This window comes from Oncorhynchus mykiss, chromosome 18 (assembly GCF_013265735.2).
Source record: "Oncorhynchus mykiss isolate Arlee chromosome 18, USDA_OmykA_1.1, whole genome shotgun sequence".
NCBI classification, from domain to species: Eukaryota; Metazoa; Chordata; class Actinopteri; order Salmoniformes; family Salmonidae; genus Oncorhynchus; species Oncorhynchus mykiss.
This window is the reverse complement of record NC_048582.1, coordinates 14,550,144-14,575,232: the sequence shown is the minus strand read 5'-3', so window position 1 is coordinate 14,575,232 and position 25,089 is coordinate 14,550,144. Positions and strand designations below refer to the sequence as shown.

At 47.9% G+C, this 25,089-nt stretch overlaps 2 protein-coding genes across 21 annotated transcripts in view; one reads left to right on the top strand and one right to left on the bottom strand.

Annotated features, from left to right (window-relative positions):
* The window catches only part of LOC110495480 (peripheral plasma membrane protein CASK), a 47,508-nt gene that overhangs the window by 2,856 nt on the left and 19,563 nt on the right, over positions 1-25,089 (top strand). For 11 of the 20 annotated variants that reach the window (XM_036951909.1, XM_036951904.1, XM_036951899.1 and 8 more), the window contains exons 2-11: positions 7,957-8,069; positions 13,830-13,935; positions 14,135-14,218; positions 14,909-14,981; positions 19,642-19,744; positions 19,860-20,038; positions 20,474-20,596; positions 21,586-21,669; positions 21,768-21,867; positions 23,143-23,160. In XM_036951909.1, coding sequence (XP_036807804.1) covers positions 7,957-8,069; positions 13,830-13,935; positions 14,135-14,218; positions 14,909-14,981; positions 19,642-19,744; positions 19,860-20,038; positions 20,474-20,596; positions 21,586-21,669; positions 21,768-21,867; positions 23,143-23,160 — 983 coding nt within the window. The remainder of the gene's footprint in view (positions 1-7,956; positions 8,070-13,829; positions 13,936-14,134; positions 14,219-14,908; positions 14,982-19,641; positions 19,745-19,859; positions 20,039-20,473; positions 20,597-21,585; positions 21,670-21,767; positions 21,868-23,142; positions 23,161-25,089) is intronic. The other 9 variants (XM_036951906.1, XM_036951898.1, XM_036951913.1 and 6 more) reach the window with 5 other exon arrangements.
* LOC110495481 (probable G-protein coupled receptor 34) lies at positions 16,644-18,257 on the bottom strand. The gene has a single exon (XM_036951916.1). It carries the CDS (start codon positions 18,220-18,222, stop codon positions 17,008-17,010), a length of 1,215 nt encoding a protein of 404 aa, XP_036807811.1. The 5' UTR covers positions 18,223-18,257; the 3' UTR covers positions 16,644-17,007.

The following is a 25,089-nucleotide window of genomic DNA, read 5'->3' as shown; positions in this document are numbered from 1 at the left end:
CTCTTTGTTTGGGGAGCTCTCTGCTTCGGTTACCTCCTCATTCAGTGACGGATCTAGGATCTGGTCTACTTTACCCAGTCCTGGTGTTAGACGTCATGTGATGGGTGACTACTGGTCTCGGGACAGCTGGTAAATAAGTAGCCGCCCAGGGCCTACCTTGGTGCAGTAACGCAGAGAGGGCCTCTAGTCAGAGGAGCCTACACCATGACTATGTTATCACCATGATCAGAAAGGGCTTCATGGCCTCCTACCTTCCCCTTCCCAAAGTCATTTGTTCCTCCTTTCATCTTTCCTTTCCGTCTTTCACCAAAACAGCTACACTACCAAAACAGCTACACTGTACATCACCAGGTTCTGTTTAGTGAAGCAAATCTTTTTCAATAAACTTGATTTATATCCCAGACTTGTGAAAAAAAGTCTAACAAAAAGCACGATTCTAAATCAATCCTCTCCACCAGCGACACAGCCTAGTTTCTTACAGTGAAGCGATTGTCAGACAAAAGCACTGAGTACCAGCCAGTGTCTTTTAGGTAGAGAACTCTGCCAGCCTCTCCTGCAGAAAGCTGGGGATCATTTTCCTCAGCCCAGGATGAAGGGAGGGGATGCTGAGGAAGATCATTGGAGACAATAGAGGGTTCGAAATAGGATTGCCCCGAGGCTGGATATATAACTAATGTCAGCGGACTCCAGGGCTGTCCTCCAATTTTTGTAAACCACACTCACTGTCAAGAAGAGCTAGGGAACCAACGAACAGAGGCTTAGAAGAAGTCCTCTCCTGCTATCCCATGCTCCCTTTGGTTCACATTGGTTCAGATGTTTTCGTTCCCTTGGTAGTTCATGGGGTGTTTAATGAACTGAAGACGTGCTGTTATCGCGGCTCAAGGGTCTGTATTGTCAGGGACGTCTGAAGCGACGTTGACACGGCAACAAATGTTTGTCGCTTAGTAGGATGCGATTTTACAGCCAGTATTTTTTTCTGTTTCGCTTCTACTAGTGTTGCCTATGCTTCCATGCATGGCTCTGAGAATCATTTCCATAAGTAACTAATATAGTCTAGATGGGTTTTTACGAGAGCTGTAGCCTTAAAAATAACTGTCAATGTAATACTCACTTCACACGTGGCCTGTAGCCCTCTGAGGAGGTTTGTGAGCTATAACAAGACATTTTGTTTGACGAGAGAGAGAGACATTTGACTGACACTGTAGATCTGTGAATGATTGAAATGTTGTGGTGACACTTCCCAAAGTAGGTGTGACATGCTACCAACAGCGGCTGGTATAGTGTAAATAGACATGTCAACCAGCGACATATGCAGGTGTTCGTGTTAGCTGATGAGGGAATAGTTTCGGGCAAGTACACGCACACATCCAAACACCTCTGCTATAATTTGTCTAAGGTTGGCAGACCAGTGGAGGTTTGGGGTTGGCAGACCAGTGGAGGTTTGGGGTTGGCAGACAGTGAAGGTTTGGGGGTTGGCAGACAGTGGGGGTTGGCAGACAGTGGAGGTTTGGGGGTTGGCAGACAGTGGAGGTTTGGGGTTGGCAGACAGTGGAGGTTTGGGGTTGGCAGACAGTGGAGGTTTGGGGTTGGCAGACAGTGGAGGTTTGGGGTTGGCAGAAGGCCTTTGGGACAACTGAGCCTTTGTTTCGGCTCAGTTCCTGAGCTGGAGGAGTGTTTTAATCTCTCTGTTATTTTTACCTAATCTCGTTTAAGAAACTGGGTTGTTCGAGCCCTGAATGCTGATTGGCTGAAAGCTGTGGTATATCAGACCGTATACCACGGGTATGACAAAACATTTCGTTTTACTGCTATAATTACGTTGGTAAGCAGTTTATAATAGCAATAAGTCACTTCGGGGGTTTGTGATGTATGGCCAATATATGGGAGGTGACTGGGTGGGTGGGGAGGATTGCCAGTAGGGTCAAGCTCTGAGGATGACCTGCACCCTGCTAGTTGACTACTACACTAAGTTAATTGTTCTCTGAGGTGTAGCTTACTGTACGCTTAGCTGAATGGGGTGTTCAGTCTCACTATCTAGAACATTCTGAATCGACCAGAATGGAACCCTTCCCCCTCTTCCCCCCCTGGCTCTGTAGGAATCAAGTTCCTCCGGATCCATACACAGTTGGCTGACAGCCAGCTAGTACCAGGCTCTCCTCTCCTCCTTTAAGAAAGTAAAAAGGAGATGTGGAGCGACACCCTGTTGAGAGTATTGGTAGACATTACGAGTAACTCAGACCTATTGCTAAGCTATATGTCTACTGCAGTACCATTGGTAGAAGCCTACTGGGGCTTTTGGAAGCAAACCTTTTTAAAATGTTTTCGTCCAATTTAGTTTGAATCATTTTGGTAAAAACAAATGCACAATCAGAATAAACAGATTCAACAAAGCACAGTAGTCAAGGCGAGACCCTGTACATGAGCAGTGAACTAAGGCCCATTGCCTATTCAGACATTATTCTAACTAAGGATGGCACAAGGCCTTACTCTCCACTGCATCCTTATCTGAGGGAAGTAAAGCTCATGCAAACAGGTTATGCAATCCTACTTATTAGCCCATTGTGTGTGTTACATTTCAGTAAACACAGTGACGTGCTCAGGCCGGGCATTTAAGCTCCAATTGAAGGGGATGGGCGAGGCGTGGGTAATTTGAGCCGTCTCTGCTCATAATGATTCTCTGCATGGGAATAGTAATGCAGACAAGTGCAACTGGAATCACACGCGGCTCTTCATTCTGGCTCTGGGGTACTCATTAGAGCCAGGAAGGATTGGAATATTGTCAGAATGGCTGGGAACTGGTGGAGTGATCAGTACTCTGACTCGCGTTGGCTCAGCTAATTAAACATCAACTCCTAGCCTACGTTTTAATGCTTTTGATCGCATTGAGCTCATTAAATGTAAGCATTTTTTAAAATGATTTGTTTGCAGTTTTTCTTAATTCATTCGTAGCTCTACGTACAATACACGCACTTGCTACACGTTAGGCTAACTACCATTTGTGCTTGTTTTATAGCCTCTAATGGGTTCCGGGCAACCATAACACTGATAGAACATACGAAGGCTAAGCTATCCCTGAACAAACATAACAAACCCTTCACCGTCTTTCCCGTACTGTGCATGTGTCTTGGGCCCAGTCATTCAGACACCCTCATCTACAGGTCTACGATCTGTTCTCCCTCCCTCCAGCCTCCACCTCAGCCATTATGATGAGATGATGTAACTGACTCTAGTCATGCTGGCAAGAATCTCCGTCTGCCCACACCTCCCGAGGTGCTTCTCAGAATTCTACATTCCATCTAACTTTCTCTTCTCTCCTTGTTTCTTGTCCTCACTATTTCTCAGGAAGTGTGTGGTCAGCTCCTCACAGAGTGTGGACTCTGGGGAGTTTGGCCTGGCTGATTTATTCTTACAGATGGGTTTGTTGACTGCTTTGAGAACAGGGGACTCGGAGGTGATATTGAATTTGGTCTCTGCTTGTTTAAGGGCTCCTGGGCCTCTAGTGTCAGACTCTGGTTATTTTCCAAAAAGTGCCCCATTTTTGTTTATTTCATCCTAATTTCTTCCTTCCTTCCTTCCTCCTCTCTCTCTTTACATCCCTATGTACTCTCACCTGCTTTCTTCTTTCCTTCGTTACTCCTCCTTTCCTACCTACATACTTTCCCCTTTTGCATAACACAATCGTATTCTGAAAGGGATGGTGTAAGTTAAAGAAGCACGATGGTTGGGTGCATTTAACTGGTAGTTCAGCTCTGACTACATGAGTGTTTGGGGGTCCCACGTTCCTCCTCAGGCCCCCTACCCTACTGGAGTCTGGGAGAGAAGTGGAAATCTCTGCACTGAGACTGGCTTAATGTCCTAGAGGTATTTCGGCCTGTGAATTTCAGATGCACTCCGGTACAGCAGGATGAATCCTAATTGCCCTCTATTAATATTCAAAAGGTTGTACTCTTCAAGTAACCAGTAAATTAAACCAAGCAAATATTTAGGGCTGTGTGATTTCTTCCACTTTCCTACCTCAACAGACACTTGGCATTTTAGAAGCTTTTCGGTGCAATTAGTGTGTACACAGTTTTGGCATCCGGGGACGAGTGAAATGAACTCTGCCTCGTTGTTTTAAACACCATCATTGGACTGTAATCGGACTCTGACACGAAATAGTTAAGTATGAGTCACATTCTTAGCCTACCTCAATGGAAGGCAACGTTTCCTTACTACTCACTAGGACTGTGACAAACTGTCAATTGTGCTTAAGGGTTAAACTGCCATTTAAACATTTTTTTTTATTTTTTAATCATACAAATTTCACAATGCAGAATAATGGTCCGAATTCTGCCCGCTAGTGCCGGGCAATGACGTTAAATCTACCGCAGTAATATACCATTGAAAGCGCCTCGGCTACGGCATGTTTGTATGTAAGGGTACACTACAGCTTTTTAAATACCGACACGAAACCTTCTCTGGAGTTGATTTCGAAGCGCCACTGAACGGGAATTGTATTTGTAAAGGATCTGTGCGTCTGAATGGGGGCTAACATCTATCACTAGGCCACCAGAACTGTCAATCAAATAATATCAAACTGCCTACCTACTGCCTGCGAACAGATCACTCCTAAATAAAGTACTTTAAGGTTTGTTAAATACCGTGACATTTACTGAGGCATTTAGTAGAAAGAAAACAAGACTGATTAGTTGCCGTACTTGAGAGAACAAACACTCGCACTGTATTTTGCGATTTCTTGTAAAGCAGGGCCTATCCACAATGAATAGGCTAGGATATTCTACATGCAACAGACCGAAGAGGGAACTCGCACCATTAGCGAAGAGGAAAGAGTAGGCGAGCCAACTGCACCGCGATTATAATTTGGTGGGTAATAAAACATATTGTTTTTCCGTTTAGGGATTTTTTTTTTTTAAACGTTAAGGATCCACATTTTGTTTAAACGTTCCTACTCACGACCCGTCTCGACTCTTGGCTTTCTTCGGCTACCTCAGTTCCTTCTATCTCTCCCATTCTCTCTCGTTTCTCTAATGGAATTCTAGTTCCCATCCGAGGTCATGTGAGAAGGTGGCAGGTGCTAACGGGTAATACTAACACTGCAGGGCAGTGCTGAACGTGGGAGGGGGCCCATGTCTCGAGCACAGCTGTGCCTATGTCATCAAAGCGTGCCTACCCTCTCTCTCCTTTCTCACAGTCCTTCCCCGTGGAATGACACTCCTGCGTGTAATCGCTTGCCTTGGCGCCTTCCAGGAGTGGGGGGTTTAACGGGGTCAATTCCATTGGAACTCACTCAGTCTACATTTGACAACTAGGGAGATAAATTGCAATTTGATTCACAAATTCAAAGTGGGCAGCTAGTCTATCATCTTCTGTGAGGATATTTGAATTCTTGAGCTTATGAAATTGACCTCAAACCCAACTGAGTTCACCTGGCTTTCGGCTCTTCACAGTGTCATGGAGGTAATGGGAGTTTTATTGACATTTAGGCTGGGCAATACTAGTCCAGTCCAATCCTACACCCATCCCTGGCCTCTTCCATACCACTCCAGTGTTTGCAGACCTAGGTGTTAACTCTATGGTAGAATGAAATCAAAACCCATATGAAGGCTAGGTGTAGCCCACATCTTATTGCTTACAACTACCCTAGCCCTTCAGTCTGCATACACCATAGGAGGGCTTAGGGTGGAAGGGAACCAGTGTTACACCGTAGGGAGGAGCTAGGGGGGAAGGAAAACAGTGTTACACTGTAGGGAGGACTAGGGTGGAAGGAAACCAGTGTTACACCGTAGGGAGGACATCTGGGGGGAAGGAAACCAGTGTTACACTGTAAGGAGGAGCTAGGGGGGAAGGAAACCAGTGTTACACCGTAGGGAGGACTAGGGTGGAAGGAAACCAGTGTTACACCGTAGGGAGGACTAGGGTGGAAGGAAACCAGTGTTACACCGTAGGGAGGAACTAGGGGGGATGGAAACCAGTGTTACACTGTAGGGAGGAACTAGGGGGGATGGAAACCAGTGTTACACTGTAGGGAGGAACTAGGGGGGATGGAAACCAGTGTTACACCGTAGGGAGGAACTAGAGTGGAGTGGAACCAGTGTTACACCGTAGGGAGGAGCTAGGGGGGAAGGAAACCAGTGTTACACCGTAGGGAGGAGCTATGGGGGAAGGGAACCAGTATTACACCGCAGGGAGGAACTAGGGGGGAAGGAACCCAGTGTTACACCGTAGGGAGGAACTAGGGGGGATGGAAACCAGTGTTACACCGTAGGGAGGAACTAGGGGGGAAGGGAAACAGTGTTACACCGTAGGGAGGAGCTAGGGGGGAAGGGAACCAGTGTTACACCGTAGGGAGGAACTAGGGCGGCAGGAAACCAGTGTTACACCGTAAGGAGGAACTAGGGGGCAAGGAAACCAGTGTTACACCGTAGGGAGGAACTAGGGTGGAGTGGAACCAGTGTTACACCGTAGGGAGGAGCTAGGGGGGAAGGAAACCAGTGTTACACCGTAGGGAGGAGCTAGGGGGGAAGGAAACCAGTGTTACACCGTAGGGAGGAGCTAGGGGGGAAGGAAACCAGTATTACACCGTAGGGAGGAACTAGGGTGGAAGGGAACCAGTGTTACACCGTAGGGAGGAGCTATGGGGGAAGGAAACCAGTGTTACACCGTAGGGAGGAACTAGGGGGGAAGGGAACCAGTGTTACACCGTAGGGAGGAGCTAGGGGGCAAGGAAACCAGTGTTACACCATAGGGAGGAGCTTGGGGGGAAGGGAACCAGTGTTACACCGTAGGGAGGAGCTTGGGGGGAAGGGAACCAGCATTACACTGTAGGGAGGAGCTATGGGGGAAGGGAACCAGTGTTACACTGTAGGGAGGAGCTATAGTGGAGGTGAACCAGTGTTACACCGTAGGGAGGAGCTATAGTGGAGGTGAACCAGTGGTTGTTTTTTCGGCTTGCGCCTTTGTCTTAAGGAGATAAACGTCTGTCAGCCAGGGCTGTCTTTCAACCCTGCTGTAGTGGGGGTTTATGGGTCAGTCTTCACAGAGCCTCCACCCCCCCCCCCACCCAGAGGCAGATAGCTGGGTTAATCATTATAGTAGGAGAGGCCCACACATGGTGGCTGTAACCCCCTACCTATTGGTTAGTATTTATAGGATTTTGAATTGTAGGCCTATTGTATTGGACACTTTTATGAATTAGCCTTAACTCTGTTTTGATGGAGTTGAAATCTCTGCCACTGAGTTTTATGCATTGCTGTTTAGTGATTGCTCTTATTTCTGTGTGTGTGTGTGTGTGTGTGTGTGCTGACAGATGCCTTTCAGTCACGCGTCTCTTTCAGCATCAGTGCCACAGCCTTTAAGATTATACTGAGTGGAACAGCTGAGCACTGTGCAATGGGGACTTGTGTGTGTAAATGTGTGTTTGGTCTAGGTTTATTTCCTCTACTACTCTTTGTGTGTGTCTGTGTGTGTGTGTGCCCTTGTGAGGGTGCCTTTGTGTGTGTGCCCCACAGTCCCTTTGGGATTTACATCCTTGCACAGTACACTTCCCTGCCTTATCATATCCTCAACCCAACCCACCACCCTGGTCCAAGGCCCCTGTCAGCAATGCTAGTTCTCCCTGCCTCGAGGCCTCTGTAATGGGGCTTTTATTTTCGTCTTCACAGCTGTGCTCACCACTGCTGTGTAATTCCCCAGGCGGAGGAGAGGAGGCTAGGCTACGTCGCTAGCTGCTCCATCTCCAGCATTAGGCTCCATCATATCCAGGGCTGTTGGGTTATTGTTACTGCACTGTGATTACTGAAGGCCTACAGGGAAGAACAGAGAGAATGTAAAGGTGCCAGATATATCCAAGAATGAATTCCAAATCGACCCCTTCCCCCTATTCCCAAGGCACTGGTGTGTGTGTGTGCGTGTGTCTGTGAGAAACGTGACTAGCCCACTGTGTTTTCTGTCTTCCAGGGGTCCCTTCAGTGTGGTGAGGCGCTGTATCAACAGGGACACAGGGCAGCAGTTTGCAGTGAAGATCGTAGATGTGGCCAGTTTCACCTCCAGCCCTGGCCTCAGCACAGAGGGTAAGGAAGAGTCACACTCATGCGCTGTGTGTGTGTGTGGGTAAAGCGCTGATGCATACTAACTTTCCCTGCAGTTTCCTGCCGTGTCATGCTGCTCTGTGTGTGTGTGTCACATTGTGGGGGCAGTGCCCTGGGTTTTGGCGTTCATGGTGTGCCATCTGTGATGCTCCGGTCAGAGCTGGGCCAAGGACAGGATCATAAGGGAATGGAAAGACAGAATTGTGTGTGAAAATATTGATAGCGTAATAAAGAGGGATTGTTGAGTAAACTGATATAGAGTCTGGAAGAACCTAGTAAACTGATATAGAGTCTGGAAGAACCTAGTAAACTGATATAGAGTCTGGAAGAACCTAGTAAACTGATATAGAGTCTGGAAGAACCTAGTAAACTGATATAGGGTCTGGAAGAACCTAGTAAACTGATATAGAGTCTGGAAGAACCTAGTAAACTGATATAGGGTCTGGAAGGACCTAGTAAACTGATATAGAGTCTGGAAGAACCTAGTAAACTGATATAGAGTCTGGAAGAACCTAGTAAACTGATATAGAGTCTGGAAGAACCTAGTAAACTGATATAGAGTCTGGCTCTGGAAGAACCTAGTAAACTGATATAGAGTCTGGAAGAACCTAGTAAACTGATATAGGGTCTGGAAGAACCTAGTAAACTGATATAGAGTCTGGAAGAACCTAGTAAACTGATATAGAGTCTGGAAGAACCTAGTAAACTGATATAGAGTCTGGAAGAACCTAGTAAACTGATATAGAGTCTGGAAGAACCTAGTAAACTGATATAGAGTCTGGAAGAACCTAGTAAACTGATATAGAGTCTGGAAGAACCTAGTAAACTGATATAGAGTCTGGCTCTGGAAGAACCTAGTAAACTGATATAGAGTCTGGAAGAACCTAGTAAACTGATATAGGGTCTGGAAGAACCTAGTAAACTGATATAGAGTCTGGAAGAACCTAGTAAACTGATATAGAGTCTGGAAGAACCTAGTAAACTGATATAGAGTCTGGAAGAACCTAGTAAACTGATATAGGGTCTGGAAGAACCTAGTAAACTGATATAGGGTCTGGAAGAACCTAGTAAACTGATATAGAGTCTGGCTCTGGAAGAACCTAGTAAACTGATATAGAGTCTGGAAGAACCTAGTAAACTGATATAGGGTCTGGAAGAACCTAGTAAACTGATATAGAGTCTGGAAGAACCTAGTAAACTGATATAGAGTCTGGAAGAACCTAGTAAACTGATATAGAGTCTGGAAGAACCTAGTAAACTGATATAGAGTCTGGAAGAACCTAGTAAACTGATATAGAGTCTGGAAGAACCTAGTAAACTGATATAGAGTCTGGAAGAACCTAGTAAACTGATATAGAGTCTGGAAGAACCTAGTAAACTGATATAGAGTCTGGAAGAACCTAATAAACTGATATAGAGTCTGGAAGAACCTAGTAAACTGATATAGAGTCTGGAAGAACCTAGTAAACTGATATAGGGTCTGGAAGAACCTAGTAAACTGATAGGGTTAGCCTAGTGGTTAGAGAGTTGGGCTAGTAACCGAAAGGTTGTAAGTTCAAATCCCCGAGCTGACAAGGTACAAATCTGTCGTTCTGCCCCTGAACAGGCAGTTAACCCACTGTTCCTAGGCCGTCATTGAAAATAAGAATGTGTTCTTAACTGACTTGCCTAGTTCAATAAAGGTAAAAAAATAAATAATAATTAAACTAGTAAACTGATATAGAGTCTGGCTCTGGAAGAGCCTAGTAAACTGATATAAGGTCTGGAAGAGCCCAGTAAACTGATATAGGGTCTGCAAGAACCTAGTAAACTGATATAGGGTCTGGAAGAACCTAGTAAACTGATATAGGGTCTGGAAGAACCTAGTAAACTGATATAAGGTCTGGAAGAACCTAGTAAACTGATATAGGGTCTGGAAGAACCTAGTAAACTGATATAAGGTCTGGAAGAGCCTAGTAAACTGATATAGAATCTGGCTCTGGAAGAACCTAGTAAACTGAAATAGGGTCTGGCTCTGGAAGAACCTAGTAAACTGATATAGGGTCTGGAAGAACCTAGTAAACTGATATAGGGTCTGGAAGAACCTAGTAAACTGATATAGAGTCTGGAAGAACCTAGTAAACTGATATAGGGTCTGGCTCTGGAAGAACCTAGTAAACTGATAGAGGGAAAAATACCTGCTAATCAGAGAGTGAGAAGAAGAGAGGGGGAGAAAGAGTTAGAAGTAGAGCAACAGAGAGGGAGAAGAAGAGAGGGGGAGAAAGAGAGTTAGAAGTAGAGCAACAGAGAGGGAGAAGAAGAGAGGGGGAGAAAGAGAGTTAGAAGTAGAGCAACAGAGAGGGAGAAGAAGAGAGGGGGAGAAAGAGAGAGTTAGAAGTAGAGCAACAGAGAGGGAGAAAGAGAGAGTTAAAAGTAGAGCAACAGAGAGGGAGAAGAAGAAGAGGGGGAGAAAGAGAGTTAGAAGTAGAGCAACAGAGAGGGAGAAAGAGAGAGTTAGAAGTAGAGCAACAGAGGGAGAAAGAGAGAGTTAGAAGTAGAGCAACAGAGAGGGAGAAGAAGAAGAGGGGGAGAAAGAGAGAGTTAGAAGTAGAGCAACAGAGAGGGAGAAAGAGAGAGTTAGACGTAGAGCAACAGAGAGGGAGAAAGAGAGAGTTAGAAGTAGAGCAACAGAGAGGGGGAGAAAGAGAGAGTTAGAAGTAGAGCAACAGAGAGGGAGAAGACCTCCAGTGTGTTTGAATGCTGAGAGATTGATTTCTGGCTGCAGAGTTGGGCTGGTTGGAACTCGTAAATGTCACTTTCATTTAAAACCCCACAGCACTGGCAGAAAAGACAGTTGGACCCCCGATGAAACTAACCTCTCCCTCCCCTCCTGCTGTAATTTTACAGAAACTCACAGAAACCAGTCGTGTTAATTGTGAGCAGTGACATTTTGAGTTAGCAAGCAGACTGGGCTTCATTGAACAGTGATGAGTGCGTGTAGAGAGCACATCTATCCTGCTACGCTGTCCACTAAATCCATACTGTTAGACTATACCCTCCCTCAGTTACTACCATGTATCATCTGTTCTGTTTTCCTCTCTCTGACTCGTACTCTTGGTCTTCTGTGTGTGAGAGAGAGAGACAGAGAGAGGGAGAGACAGAGATCAAGGAATGCAGAGAGAGAGACTCAACACAGAGATAGTGCGAGAATAAGGACTCTGTCTCTGGGTCTTACGTCATGAGTTAGGCCCGTCACAACACCGCACACACGTTTGTAGTCTCTGCAGACCAGTAGACTGGGGGGGGGGGGGGAGAGTGTGTAAATGAGGTCTGTATAGGGTGATGTGAACTGCAGAACAGTAGACTGGGGGGGGGGGGGAGTGTGTAAATGAGGTCTGTATAGGGTGATGTGAACTGCAGAACAGTAGACTGGGGGGGGAGTGTGTAAATGAGGTCTGAATAGGGTGATGTGAACTACAGACCAGTAGACTGGGGGGGGAGTGTGTAAATGAGGTCTGTATAGGGTGATGTGAACTGCAGACCAGTAGACTGGGGGGGGGGGGGGGGGGAGTGTGTAAATGAGGTCTGTATAGGGTGATGTGAACTGCAGAACAGTAGACTGGGGGGGGAGTGTGTAAATGAGGTCTGTATAGGGTGATGTGAACTACAGACCAGTAGACTGGGGGGGGGGAGTGTGTAAATGAGGTCTGTATAGGGTGATGTGAACTGCAGAACAGTAGACTGGGGGGGGGGGGGGGGGGGGGGGGAGTGTGTAAATGAGGTCTGTATAGGGTGATGTGAACTGCAGAACAGTAGACTGGGGGGGGGTGTAAATGAGGTCTGTATAGGGTGATGTGAACTGCAGAACAGTAGACTGGGGGGGGGGAGTGTGTAAATGAGGTCTGTATAGGGTGATGTGAACTGCAGAACAGTAGACTGGGGGGGGGGGGAGTGTGTAAATGAGGTCTGTATAGGGTGATGTGAACTGCAGACCAGTAGACTGGGGGGGGGGAGTGTGTAAATGAGGTCTGTATAGGGTGATGTGAACTGCAGAACAGTAGACTGGGGGGGGAGTGTGTAAATGAGGTCTGAATAGGGTGATGTGAACTACAGACCAGTAGACTGGGGGGGGAGTGTGTAAATGAGGTCTGTATAGGGTGATGTGAACTGCAGACCAGTAGACTGGGGGGGGGGGGGAGTGTGTAAATGAGGTCTGTATAGGGTGATGTGAACTGCAGAACAGTAGACTGGGGGGGGAGTGTGTAAATGAGGTCTGTATAGGGTGATGTGAACTACAGACCAGTAGACTGGGGGGGGGAGTGTGTAAATGAGGTCTGTATAGGGTGATGTGAACTGCAGAACAGTAGACTGGGGGGGGGGGGGGGGGGGGGGAGTGTGTAAATGAGGTCTGTATAGGGTGATGTGAACTGCAGAACAGTAGACTGGGGGGGGGTGTAAATGAGGTCTGTATAGGGTGATGTGAACTGCAGAACAGTAGACTGGGGGGGGGGAGTGTGTAAATGAGGTCTGTATAGGGTGATGTGAACTGCAGAACAGTAGACTGGGGGGGGGTGTAAATGAGGTCTGTATAGGGTGATGTGAACTGCAGAACAGTAGACTGGGGGGGGGGGGGGGGAGTGTGTAAATGAGGTCTGTATAGGGTGATGTGAACTGCAGACCAGTAGACTGGGGGGGGAGTGTGTAAATGAGGTCTGTATAGGGTGATGTGAACTGCAGACCAGTAGACTGGGGGGGGAGTGTGTAAATGAGGTCTGTATAGGGTGATGTAGACTGGGGGGGGGAGTGTGTAAATGAGGTCTGTATAGGGTGATGTGAACTGCAGACCAGTAGACTGGGGGGGGAGTGTGTAAATGAGGTCTGTATAGGGTGATGTAGACTGGGGGGGGGAGTGTGTAAATGAGGTCTGTATAGGGTGATGTGAACTGCAGACCAGTAGACTGGGGGGGGAGCGTGTAAATGAGGTCTGTATAGGGTGATGTAGACTGGGGGGGGAGTGTGTAAATGAGGTCTGTATAGGGTGATGTGAACTACAGACCAGTAGACTGGGGGGAGTGTGTAAATGAGGTCTGTACAGGGTGTTGTGAACTGCAGACCAGTAGACTGGGGGGGGGGGGGTGTAAATGAGGTCTGTATAGGGTGATGTAAACTGCAGACCAGTAGACTGGGGGGAGTGTGTAAATGAGGTCTGTACAGGGTGATGTGAACTACAGAACAGAGGAGGACAACAGTGCAGTGTGTCTGACTGGGTCTAACTCCAGACGACGCCTCTAGTGCCACATGAGCTCCCACAGCTTCACTTTCCCTCCCAACGCTTTTTCAACTATTTTGCCCCTCTTCGGTGTGTGTGTGTGTGTACTGTGTTCTTCGCTCTTTGCTACTTCCTTGTATGTGCTTCCCCCGCTGCAGTCAAGCCTCTCCCTGCCGGCACACGTGCACCCCTCCATGTTAATCTCCTTTGATGTTTATGTGTTTGGGGAAGAGAGGGAAGGAAAAAACTAACACACACCGGAGGTGTTTCCTCTTCTCTTAACTTCCCTCCTGCGCTCCTCCGACTGGAGTCTGCCAACTGGGTCAGCACAGTGGAGAGGTCAGGAGAAAGAGAGGGAGGGCACACACCTATAAGCTATGGGGCAAGATGAGGAGGAGAGGAAGAGTGTTGAAAAGGGGAAATGAGGACAAACGGATGCATCTCAATATTGAAAAAATGGTTTCCATCTCTTAACTCTCCTGTTTCCTCCACAGATCTGAAGAGAGAGGCCAGTATCTGTCACATGCTGAAGCACCCTCACATCGTAGAGCTACTAGAAACCTACAGCTCAGATGGCATGCTCTACATGGTCTTTGAGTTGTAAGTTGGTTGTGTTTCGGCCATTTTGTTTCTTGAATGGTCAGCTATTGACTTTCGATTCTAGAATGGACCAAATTCTAGAATTTCTGTTCTAGATTTAACTTGATATTCTAGAATGGTCCCTCCCTATTGACTTTCTGTACTAACGTTGTAATCCAAATTCAATAAAGGTTTGTTTTATGTGATTTCTACCTCTCTGACATAGTATGGATACAGCTGACCTGTGTTTTGAGACTGTGAAGCGGGCGGATGCTGGTTTTGTCTACAGTGAAGCTGTAGCCAGGTAAAAGCTTATTTCCTCTCTGCCTCTCTAGTATGGACGGAGCTGACTTGTGTTTTGAAATTGTGACGCCGGGCTGATGTGGACTTTGTCTACATTGAAGCCGTAGCCAGTTACACGCACGTCACATTGACATTTTCAACGAAGGCCTCATTTGAAGGAAGTGGCCTTGTATTCAGTGGTAGGACGATGAGAACCTTGGGGACTCTACATGCCTGTAATGAAGTGCTTTTAGAAGGAGCTCTCTAAGAAGTAGTGGCGTTGCTAATTCCCTCACTCTCCTCCTTCCACTTCATTCTCTCTCCCCCTTTCTCTTCATTCCCTCCTCCTCTCCCCCTTTCTCTTCATTTTATCTCTCTCTCTCCCCCTTTCTCTTCATTTTCTCTCTCTCTCTCCCCCTTTCTCTTCATTTTATCTCTCTCTCTCCCCCTTTCTCTTCATTTTCTCTCTCTCTCCCCCTTTCTCTTCATTTTCTCTCTCTCCCCCTTTCTCTTCATTTTCTCTCTCTCTCCCCCTTTCTCTTCATTTTCTCTCTCTCCCCCTTTCTCTTCATTTTCTCTCTCTCTCCCCCTTTCTCTTCATTTTCTCTCTCTCCCCCTTTCTCTTCATTTTCTCTCTATCCCTCGTCATTCTCTCTCTCCCCCTTCCTTGTCATTCTCTCTCGCCCCCTTCCTCTTCATTCTTGTCTTTTAGTCACTACATGAGACAGATCTTGGAGGCGCTGCGGTATTGCCATGACAACAACGTGATTCACCGTGACGTGAAGGTAAGCTCCCCTACCCCAGATGTCCCACTTCCCCCTTGTCTAAACAGCACTGTTGTCAATGGCATCTATTGATTTCAAACAGAATGAAGTAACCATTGGTGATCCACCGTCTGTCTCCTCGTATTGAGTGTATATCGACTAACCCAACGATAACTGGCCCATCAGCTTAGCCCATTGGGTTGTAGGAGTAGTAGGCTAACTAGTAATGAAGGTGAGTTAAGCTGGGGCTGGATTAGTGTTTAGTGTCAGGGGAAACCCTGCTGAAACCCTGTTTGACAGGCCAGACAGCACGGCTTCAGTGATCACTATAGGATTACCTCTCTAACATACAGTAGGCCACAATGCCAGACCAGATGGGGCGAGCCCTGCCCACAAACAGACACATTTGGTGACTCCCAGAGGGGATAAGGGGAGCTTTTGCATGTGTGTTAATACCAATGTCAGTCTGTTTGTGTGTTTACACAAAGTTACACCTTCCCCCTGTGTTGAGTGTATGTAGTGTTTAATGAAAGATGTGTTTGTTTGTTGTTGTGCGTGTATTTGTCTGTTTGAATACTTGTGATTTGGGTTGTAAGAAGTGTGTGTGTATTTGTCTGTGTGTGTGTGTGTGTGTGTGTGTGTGTGTGTGTGTGGGAGTGAGTGCCGGTGTGTGTAGTAGACTGCTGTAGTGGTAGTACCTAATACCACCAGTAGAGGGGACTGTGCGATGCTTATCAGCCATTCAGTTTTCACACCAAGGTGTGCCCCGCACGCCACCCAGCTCCATCCTCAGCCTCCTTGCCAGGCCCCTCCCCGCTCCGCCCCTTCAGCTTCACATACCTATCCAGACTAATGAACCCCAGCAGAGTGATACTGATATACATGTTCATGTAGAAGAGGTTGCCCACCACATACATGTGAGCTTAAATCGTATATATTTATTTGCTTTGTACAGTGTTATATCAGATATGATTGTGTCACATACTATTGACAATATTAGTTAACCGACAGACACAGGAATTTACATTACCATTCAAAAGTTAGTCCCTTAGAAATGTCCTTGTTTTTTAAAGAAAATCTTTCTTTTTTTTTGTCCATTAAAATAACATCAAATTGATCAGAAATACAGTGCAGACATAGTTAATGTTATAAATGACTATTGTAGCTGGAAACTGTGGATTCAAATGTTATTTTTTGTAATGGAATATCTACATAGGCATACAGAGTCCCATTATGAGCAACCATCACTCCTGTGTTCCACTTTATATAATGTTTACATACCCTACATTACTCTTCTCACATGGAGATGTTAGATATTGCTGCACGGTCGGAACTAGAAGCACAAACAATTCGCTACACTCACATTAACATCTGTTAACCATGTGTATGTGACCAATAAATATTGATTTGATGGCACATTGTGTTAGATAATCCAAGTTTATCATTTTAAAAGTCTAATTGATCATTTAGAAAACCCTTTTGCAAGGGTTGCACAATTGAGCAAGAGGACAAGTACATTAGTGTCTAGTTTGAGAAAGTTAGAGAAACAGACGCCTCACAAGTCCTCAACTGGCAGCTTCATTAAATAGTACCCGCAAAACACCAGTCTCAACGTCAACAGTGAAGAGATGACTCTGGGATGCTGGCCTTCTAGGCAGAGTTCCTCTGTCCAGAGTTCCTCTAGTTGAGACTGGGGTTTTGCGTTGAGACTGGGGTTTTGCGTTGAGACTGGGGTTTTGCGTTGAGACTGGGGTTTTGCGTTGAGACTGGGGTTTTGCGTTGAGACTGGGGTTTTGCGTTGAGTGGGGTTTTGCGTTGAGAAAATTGCTTTTCTTTCGAGAACAAGGACATTTCTAAGTGACCCCAAACTTTTGAACGGTAGTGTGTATCACTTTGATTCAGGACATCTGGTCAGGTCCATTCTTGGAAACTGAGTCTAGTTCAAGACATTGTCCCTTGTCACATGCATCAGTTGTTGAGGACATGGTATACATTATAATGTAAATAGAGCTAAAGTCCATGAAGTTAAACAATGAGGTCTGTAAATTCACTGCTTTGGCACTATGGCTGCGCCTGGGCGGAGGGTGGGGCTAATCAGACAGAGGCTGGTCCTGGGCTCATGGGAGGGGTTAATGACAGTGTTGGGGGAGGTAACGGACAGAGAGGTCCGTCTGAACTCTGATACCGAGCTGTTGGAGGTCCCGTCGTTAAGGAAGTGGAGCTGGTTGCCGAGGCTCTGTCCGAGGGCTTTCACGGCGGCCTTACGCACCGAGCCCGACAACAGGAAGTACATCACAGGGTCCAGGACGGCGTTGAAGGCGGAGAACAACAACATGACCTCATTGGTCCTGTCCACCAGGCGCAAGTGATCGCAGGATGGGGATTGGCTGAGCTGGGAGAGGACGTAGAATGGGCGGAAGGCATGGTAGGGCCCGAAGCAGACGGTGAACAGGAATAGCACGAAGAAGGACTTCCTGGCGGCGCTACCGTAGCGGTGGGCATTGGGGAGGTCCGGTTTATCCCTGGACACCTTGAGGAGGCGCATGGCTATCTTCCCATAGGAGACCACCAGCAGGCAGAGCACCCCCCAGAACAGCAGCACCAGAGCCATGTTGAAGTAAGCCTTCCCCTTCGCCCCACGTCGTTGCTTATACTGGAAACACTTCCCAGGTTCCTCGTTTCCCTCCGACATGGCGATCATGGGCACGGCCGCCGCCAGGGACAGCCCCCAGAGCGCCCTGCACGCCACCCAGCTCCATCCCCCACCTCTCAGCCTCCTGGCCAGGCCCCTCCCCGCTCCGCCCCGCCCCTTCAGCTTCACATACCTATCCAGACTAATGAACCCCAGCAGAGTGATACTGATATACATGTTCATGTAGAAGAGGTTGCCCACCACTTTACAGACCAGGGGGCCGAGGACCCAGCGGTTGCCGTTAGCATGGTAGAGGACTCTGAAGGGAAGGCAGGCCAGGAGCACCAGGTCAGCTATGGCCACGTTGATGAGGAACACCCGGACAGAGTTCCTCCTGGAGTGGAGGAAGACGAAGACCCACAGGGCCAGGAGATTACCTACCAGACCCAGGAGGAAGAAGAGGGAGTAGAAGAAGACCAGGGGGAGGCGCAGGGCACCGTCATCTAGATTACATAGGGTCTGGTTTGGAGAGGAGGAGGTAAAGGGGGGATAGGTGGCATTGGAGAGGGGGAAGGAAGAGGAGGACAGGGGTAAAGAGGTGGAAAGGGGGGAGGAGGGCAGAGTGGGCATTGTGTTGAAGCTGGGGTGTCTTTAGGCCCAGCAGATCTTCAGTGCTGTGGGACATAGAGGGAGGGAGAGGCGGGGGGTGGAGAGATGGTTTTTATTGATAAGGATGAAAAACGGAGAGAGATGTCAATGCATTAACAACAAAAAGTGGGCTGTTAACAGGAAGGGACTTTGGCGGTTTGCATTAAAAAAACACTGTAAAAGCACTCAAAGAACTAATCTATTTTTAAATGTCACCACATTTACCACTTCCTTTTCACAATGTTGTATTTCAAGTAACTCCCCTGTAGCAGGAAAATAACTAATGAAAAATCAACCACTACTTGAAGTGCAATTATTGTATTGTACCTATGACCTATCTTGGATTCACCACCTAGTAAAGAACATGGTCTACCTTGTGGTTTTCACAGATTCACACACACAGGTTCACTGATGTCTTTATTAAGACAGGATCTCACTCACCATCCAGATTCCCTCCATGTCAGAGACTCTGCAGCTGTAGTTTGACTGTCCACTGTCCAGAATGTGTGTGTCGTTACATATCCTTTAACAGCCCCTGGTCCTACTGTCCCTTGGTTGTTAGGTTCAGTGGGATCGTGTTGGGACTTCTCTGGTTACTCTCCTACACACTTTTCGTCTGTTACTCTGAGCTCTCCTCCCTTCTCTCACTCTCTCGCTCTCTTTCCTCCTCTCTCTTCCTCTCTCTGGTCCTCTCTCTCTGTGCCTCGAGATGTTCTTCTCTCATGCCTCCCCCAACCACTGTCAGCTGTTAGCAGCCGTCAGAAACCTCAGCCCACAGACCCCATCCTCCCCCTCCAGTGTGAAGTGCAGAGTAGGGCAGGAAACCTGCGCTGTGAGACCACACACCCTGACTGTCACGTACTCCAGCGCTGCGCTCTGCTCCTCATCCTCCACCTCTTCTTCTCTCTGTGTTCTCCTTTCTCCTCTCCTCTTTCTTTCTCTGGTGTTCTCTCTATCTGTCCAGTGTCGTCGTCCTCCTTTCTCCTCTCCTCTTCCTTTCTCTGGTGTTCTCTCTATCTGTCCAGTGTCGTCGTCCTCCTTTCTCCTCTTCCTTTCTCTGGTGTTCTCTCTATCTGTCCAGTGTCGCTGTCCTCCTATCTCCTCTCCTCTTCCTTTCTCTGGTGTTCTCTCTATCTGTCCAGTGTCGTCTTCCTCCTTTCTCCTTTCTCCTCTTCGCTATCAGTTGGAGTGTTTCTGCAGTAAAGCAGGTAGCCCTCAGCCTTTGTCCCGTCTAGGAACCCTTTAGGTCCAGCACTACCAAGGTTTTACTACAATAGGATGGTACAAAATGGAGCACTTTTTTTATGAAGCTTGAACCCAATCCCTCCATCTCTCTCTGTGTCTCTCTCTGTGTCTCTCTCTGTGTCTCTCTCTCTCTCTCTCTGTGTCCCTGTCTTGTAGCCTCACTGTGTCCTGCTGGCCTCTAAGGAGAACTCAGCTCCTGTCAAGCTGGGGGGGTTTGGAGTGGCCATACAACTAGGAGAATCAGGCCTGGTGGCAGGAGGTACTCTATATTCACTCTGGGACTGTGTATTTGTCATTCTCTCCTCTCTCTCGCTCTCTCTCTCTCTCTCGTATCTGTGTGTAAACCCACACCCTAACCCCCCATTCCTCCCCAGGTCGAGTAGGCACGCCCCACTTCATGGCCCCAGAGGTGGTGAAGAGAGAGCCGTATGGGAAGCCTGTCGACGTGTGGGGCTGTGGAGTCATCCTGTTCATCCTGCTGTCTGGCTGCCTGCCCTTCTACGGTACCAAGGAACGCCTATTTGAGGCTATCATTAAGGGGAAATATAAGGTAGTAGTTGATTTTCCAAAACTGCCCTCTAACACACACACACACACACACACACACACACACACACACACACACACACACACACACTAACTAACTACAAAGCAAAGAAATGGGTGGGTGTGAAACCTGCAGTAGTGGGTCATTGCACGTGGTTAACAACCACAAGCTACGGCTTGGAAAGTTGCCTCAGCTGCATTTCCATCAAGGCCTTATTGAGGCCCATACAAAGTATTCAAAATGTACCATGTAGAACAGTCCTCATTCTGTCTTCTGGGCCTGGTGGGGGGTACATGGCAAACGTCCTTCTATATCTATAGCTAGGTTAAAAAGCTCCAGGTATATACTGTGCCCAAGGGGATAAACGTATCTGGCATTCCCTCGGTTGCTGCAGCCCTACATCCATCTGAGAGCGTGTGTGTGTGTGACCCTCCCCTCTAGATGAACCCACGCCAGTGGAGCCACATCTCAGAGAGTGCCAAGGACCTGGTGCGTCGCATGCTGATGCTGGACCCCGCAGAGAGGATCACTGTCTACGAAGCCCTCAACCACCCCTGGCTTAAGGTGGGAACTAACATGCAGACACACTGATACACACACACATTCACATGCATGCACACACACACTAAAAGCCCTGTCTGCAAGATGCTGAATATGCAGACACACACTTAACCCCAACTGTAACACATGATTATAACCAGATGTGAAACTAACACTGGGTTAGTTGTTGTTTCCTCATAACTTCCTCCCTGTCAGGAGACGACGCCCTGCATCAGCTACTTTCACAACCCAGAGAATACAGTCCACTTTATTGAGTGGAACCTGTGTCGTAGTGTTTTGACTTTATTAGTGTGGTATTCACCTGTCTGAGGGACAAGTATTCACCTGTCTGTGAGGGACAGGTATTCACCTCTCTGTGTGTTCTCCCTGCAGGAGAGGGACAAGGTATTCACCTGTCTGTGAGGGACAGGTATTCACCTCTCTGTGTGTTCTCCCTGCAGGAGAGGGACAAGGTATTCACCTGTCTGTGAGGGACAGGTATTCACCTCTCTGTGTGTTCTCCCTGCAGGAGAGGGACAAGGTATTCACCTGTCTGTGAGGGACAGGTATTCACCTGTCTGTGTTCTCCCTGCAGGAGAGGGACAGGTATTCACCTGTCTGTGAGGGACAGGTATTCACCTCTCTGTGTGTTCTCCCTGCAGGAGAGGGACAGGTATTCACCTGTCTGTGAGGGACAAGTATTCACCTGTCTGTGAGGGACAAGTATTCAGCTGTCTGTGTGTTCTCCCTCCAGGAGAGGGACAGGTATTCACCTGTCTGTGAGGGACAGGTATTCACCTGTCTGTGAGGGACAAGTATTCACCTGTCTGTGAGGGACAAGTATTCAGCTGTCTGTGTGTTCTCCCTCCAGGAGAGGGACAGGTATTCACCTGTCTGTGAGGGACAGGTATTCACCTGTCTGTGAGGGACAAGTATTCACCTGTCTTTGTGGGACAAGTATTCACCTGTCTGTGAGGGACATGTATTCACCTGTCTGTGTGTTCTCCCTCCAGGAGAGGGACAGGTATGCCTACAAGATCCACCTGCCAGAGACGGTGGAGCAGCTGAGGAAGTTTAATGCAAGGAGGAAGCTCAAGGTACACACACACACACACACACACACACACACACCCACACCCACACCATTGATGCTCTTCATCAATCAGTCAATACATTCCTGTTCCTTGTGTCGTAGGGGGCAGTGTTGGCTGCTGTCTCCAGCCACAAGTTTAACTCCTTCTACGGAGACCCACCAGAGGAGATGCCTGACTTCTCTGAAGACCCCACCTCTTCAGGTAAGACCCGCCCCTCTCCTCCTGTTGCCGTAACGGATGTCATGGCAACAATCGCTTACGTGGTTTGTGTTGCTAGCTCATTGTCCCACGGGCAGTCCTGAATTTTTGACTTCTCATAGTTTTCTACAACTATAGCCAACTTCTGTGGTAACAGAAAAGGATTCTCATCATGTAAGACCGATAATGATGATTTGACCTTTCTATCACTGTTGTAAGCTCCTCAACCTCAACCAAGCCTCAACGTTATCTCATTTCCTGGTAATCAGATGACAGATAGTCAGTAGCTAACCACACAGCCAATCCAGTGTTCAGAACAGCAGTGGAACATTCAGGCCCTGGTCTCTGTGCTAGCTTCGGCCTTCTTATACATCCCCCTGATTGCTGGGAAAAGGAAACAGAAGTGTCCAGGCTAGCGTTGCCCAATGCCCTCACTTCCCTGTCTCTGTCTCGGGGTGCACTGTCACTCCCCATGGATGTTATCAATGGGGGAACAAAGAGTCTATGTACTACCTGCTGCCCTCTCTGTCAAATAGCCTACTGCTGGTGTGGTGTCTCTGCTATGTTTGTCAGATGTTCTCAGACCTAACAAAAGGGCTGTAATGTTGTGATAAGGGCGTGTCCCACTCCATCTGTTTTGTAGGTCTCGTTAGAGGCCTTTTTAATAGGCTCCGTCTAAAATGGTCAAATGAAACTGTGCCTATCCTTCCCGTGCATGTGGGATTAAGGCGTGTAGCTGGGTCTACACAACAGATGGTGTGACGTCTGACAAACTTTGGTAGAAATTGGAGCGGTATACTGAGTCCAAATGAGTCATAGAAAAAGCATAGGAGACAATATAGGTGATAGTCTGGTCTTCCTCTTATGAGACCAGACAGCCTCATTGCATCACTCTGCGTTTTGTGACTATTTCTGCCCTTGTTTAAAAAAAGAAAATGCTTAGGGATGGAATTCACTTTCCTGTGGGGTGTGGCTGTGTGTGTTGGAGACTTTAGCCAGATACCCATAGTTCCAGACTCTTCTAGAGTCAACACAGCCTCTGCTTTTTGTTTACTCTCTCTCTCTCTCTCTCTCTCTCTCTGTCTCTCTGTCTCTCTGTCTCTCTGTCTCTCTGTCTCTCTGTCTCTCTGTCTCTCTGTCTCTCTCTCTCTCTCTCTCCTGTTTTGCTCTCTGTCTGTCTTTCATTCTTCCTGGCCTCCTCTCTTCTCTCTTGTCTGCTGAATCTTTCCTCTCTATTGTCTTCTCTGTGGTGGTGTTTCAATGCGGCGCTCTCTGTAGGACTGCTAGCCGCTGAAAGTAGGTATCCCCAGGTAGCTTCCTGGTATGACATCATCACCATCTATTAAACTACCCTCCCCCCTCCCTCGTAGCACCCTTGATGACTTGCGTCCCAATACTCTAAAACAGCTTCCTTACCTATTTGGGGGATGAAACCGTATCTGACTCGGTGTCAGTTGATGGGGGTGAATTGAACTCCAAGCTGAGATGGACAGAAAGCCAATCAGAAGTATTGGGAAGCAGACTCTGTGTGCATTGTGATGTCACTCACCACCGACAGCTAATGAGGTGGACGCGCGCCTGCACGGCTTCCATTTGACCCAATCACAACCGTTGTCAGTGGCGTGTGCAATCTGGACCTGTCATGGCCTTGGAGGACAAACTGAGTGTTCAGTCTTCAAACCTCTTGTTATGTGTGAAGTGTTTTTCTATGTTATACAAGCAGCATGGCAACTAACTTTAGTCTTCCATACAATCTCTAGATCCAGCCTTCACTAACCAATCACATGACCTGACCTCCATACCATTATCTCCATCCCATGTGATATGGTTTATTCTTCCTTTCTGTCTAATATGTCATATTGATGATGGGACATACCTGTTCTGTTCTGTTCTGCGTCTCTCTGTTGCTTTTGCTGCATGTAGCAGGTACTCTAGTCTGACACCTTCTGTTTCTCTGTGTGCTGTGTCTCTGTGCTGTGTCTCTGTGCTGTGTCTCTGTGTGCTGTGTCTCTGTGTGCTGTGTCTCTGTGTGCTGTGTGCGGTGTCTGTATGTGTGTGTGTGTGCGGTGTCTGTATGTGTGTGTGTGTGCGGTGTCTCGTGTGTGTGTGCGGTGTCTCGTGTGTGTGTGTGGTGTCTGTGTGTGTGTGTGTGTGCGGTGTCTCTGTGTGTGTGCGCGTGCGGTGTCTGTGGTGTCTCTGTGTGTGCGGTGTCTCTGTGTGTGTGCGGTGTCTCTGTGTGTGTGTGTGTGTGCAGTGTCTCTCTGTGTGTGTGTGCACTGTCTCTGTGTGTGCGCTGTTTCTAGCTGTGTGTTCTGTGTGCTGTGTCTCTGTGTGCTGTGTCTCTGTGTGCTGTGTCTCTGTGTGCTGTGTCTCTGTGTGCTGTGTCTCTGTGTGCGGTGTCTCTGTGTGCGGTGTCTCTGTGTGCGGTGTCTTGTCTGTGTGTGTGTGTGCGGTGTCTTGTCTGTGTGTGTGTGTGCGGTGTCTTGTGTGTGTGTGTGCGGTGTCTGTGTGTGTGCGGTGTGTGTGTGTGTGTGTGTGTGTGTGCGGTGTGTCTATGTGTGTGCGGTGTCTGTGGTGTCTCTGTGTGTGCGGTGTCTCCGTATGTGTGCGGTGTCTCTGTGTGTGTGCGTGTATGTGCAGTGTCTCTGTGTGTGTGTGTGTGCGCAGTGTCTCTGTGTGTGTGTGCGCAGTGTCTCTGTGTGTGTGTGCGCGGTGTCTCTGTGTGTGTGTGCACGGTGTCTCTGTGTGTGTGTGTGTGTGTGCGGTGTCTGTGGTGTCTCTGTGTGTGCGGTGTCTGTGTGTGTGCGTATATATGCAGTGTCTCTGTGTGTGTCTCTGTGTGTGTGTGTGCGCAGTGTCTCTGTGTGTGTGTGCGCAGTGTCTCTGTGTGTGTGTGCGTGGTGTCTCTGTGTGTGTGTGTGTGCGGTGTGTCTGTGTGTGTGTGTGTGTGGTGTCTGTGGTGTCTTTGTGTGTGTGTGCGGTGTCTCTGTGTGTGTGCGTGTATGTGCAGTGTCTCTGTGTGTGTCTCTGTGTGTGTGTGTGCGCAGTGTCTCTGTGTGTGTGTGTGCGCAGTGTCTCTGTGTGTGTGTGCGCAGTGTCTCTGTGTGTGTGTGCGTGGTGTCTCTGTGTGTGTGTGTGTGTGTGTGTGCGGTGTCTGTGGTGTCTGTGTGTGTGCGGTGTCTGTGTGTGTGCGGTGTCTCTGTGTGTGCGGTCTCTGTGTGTGTG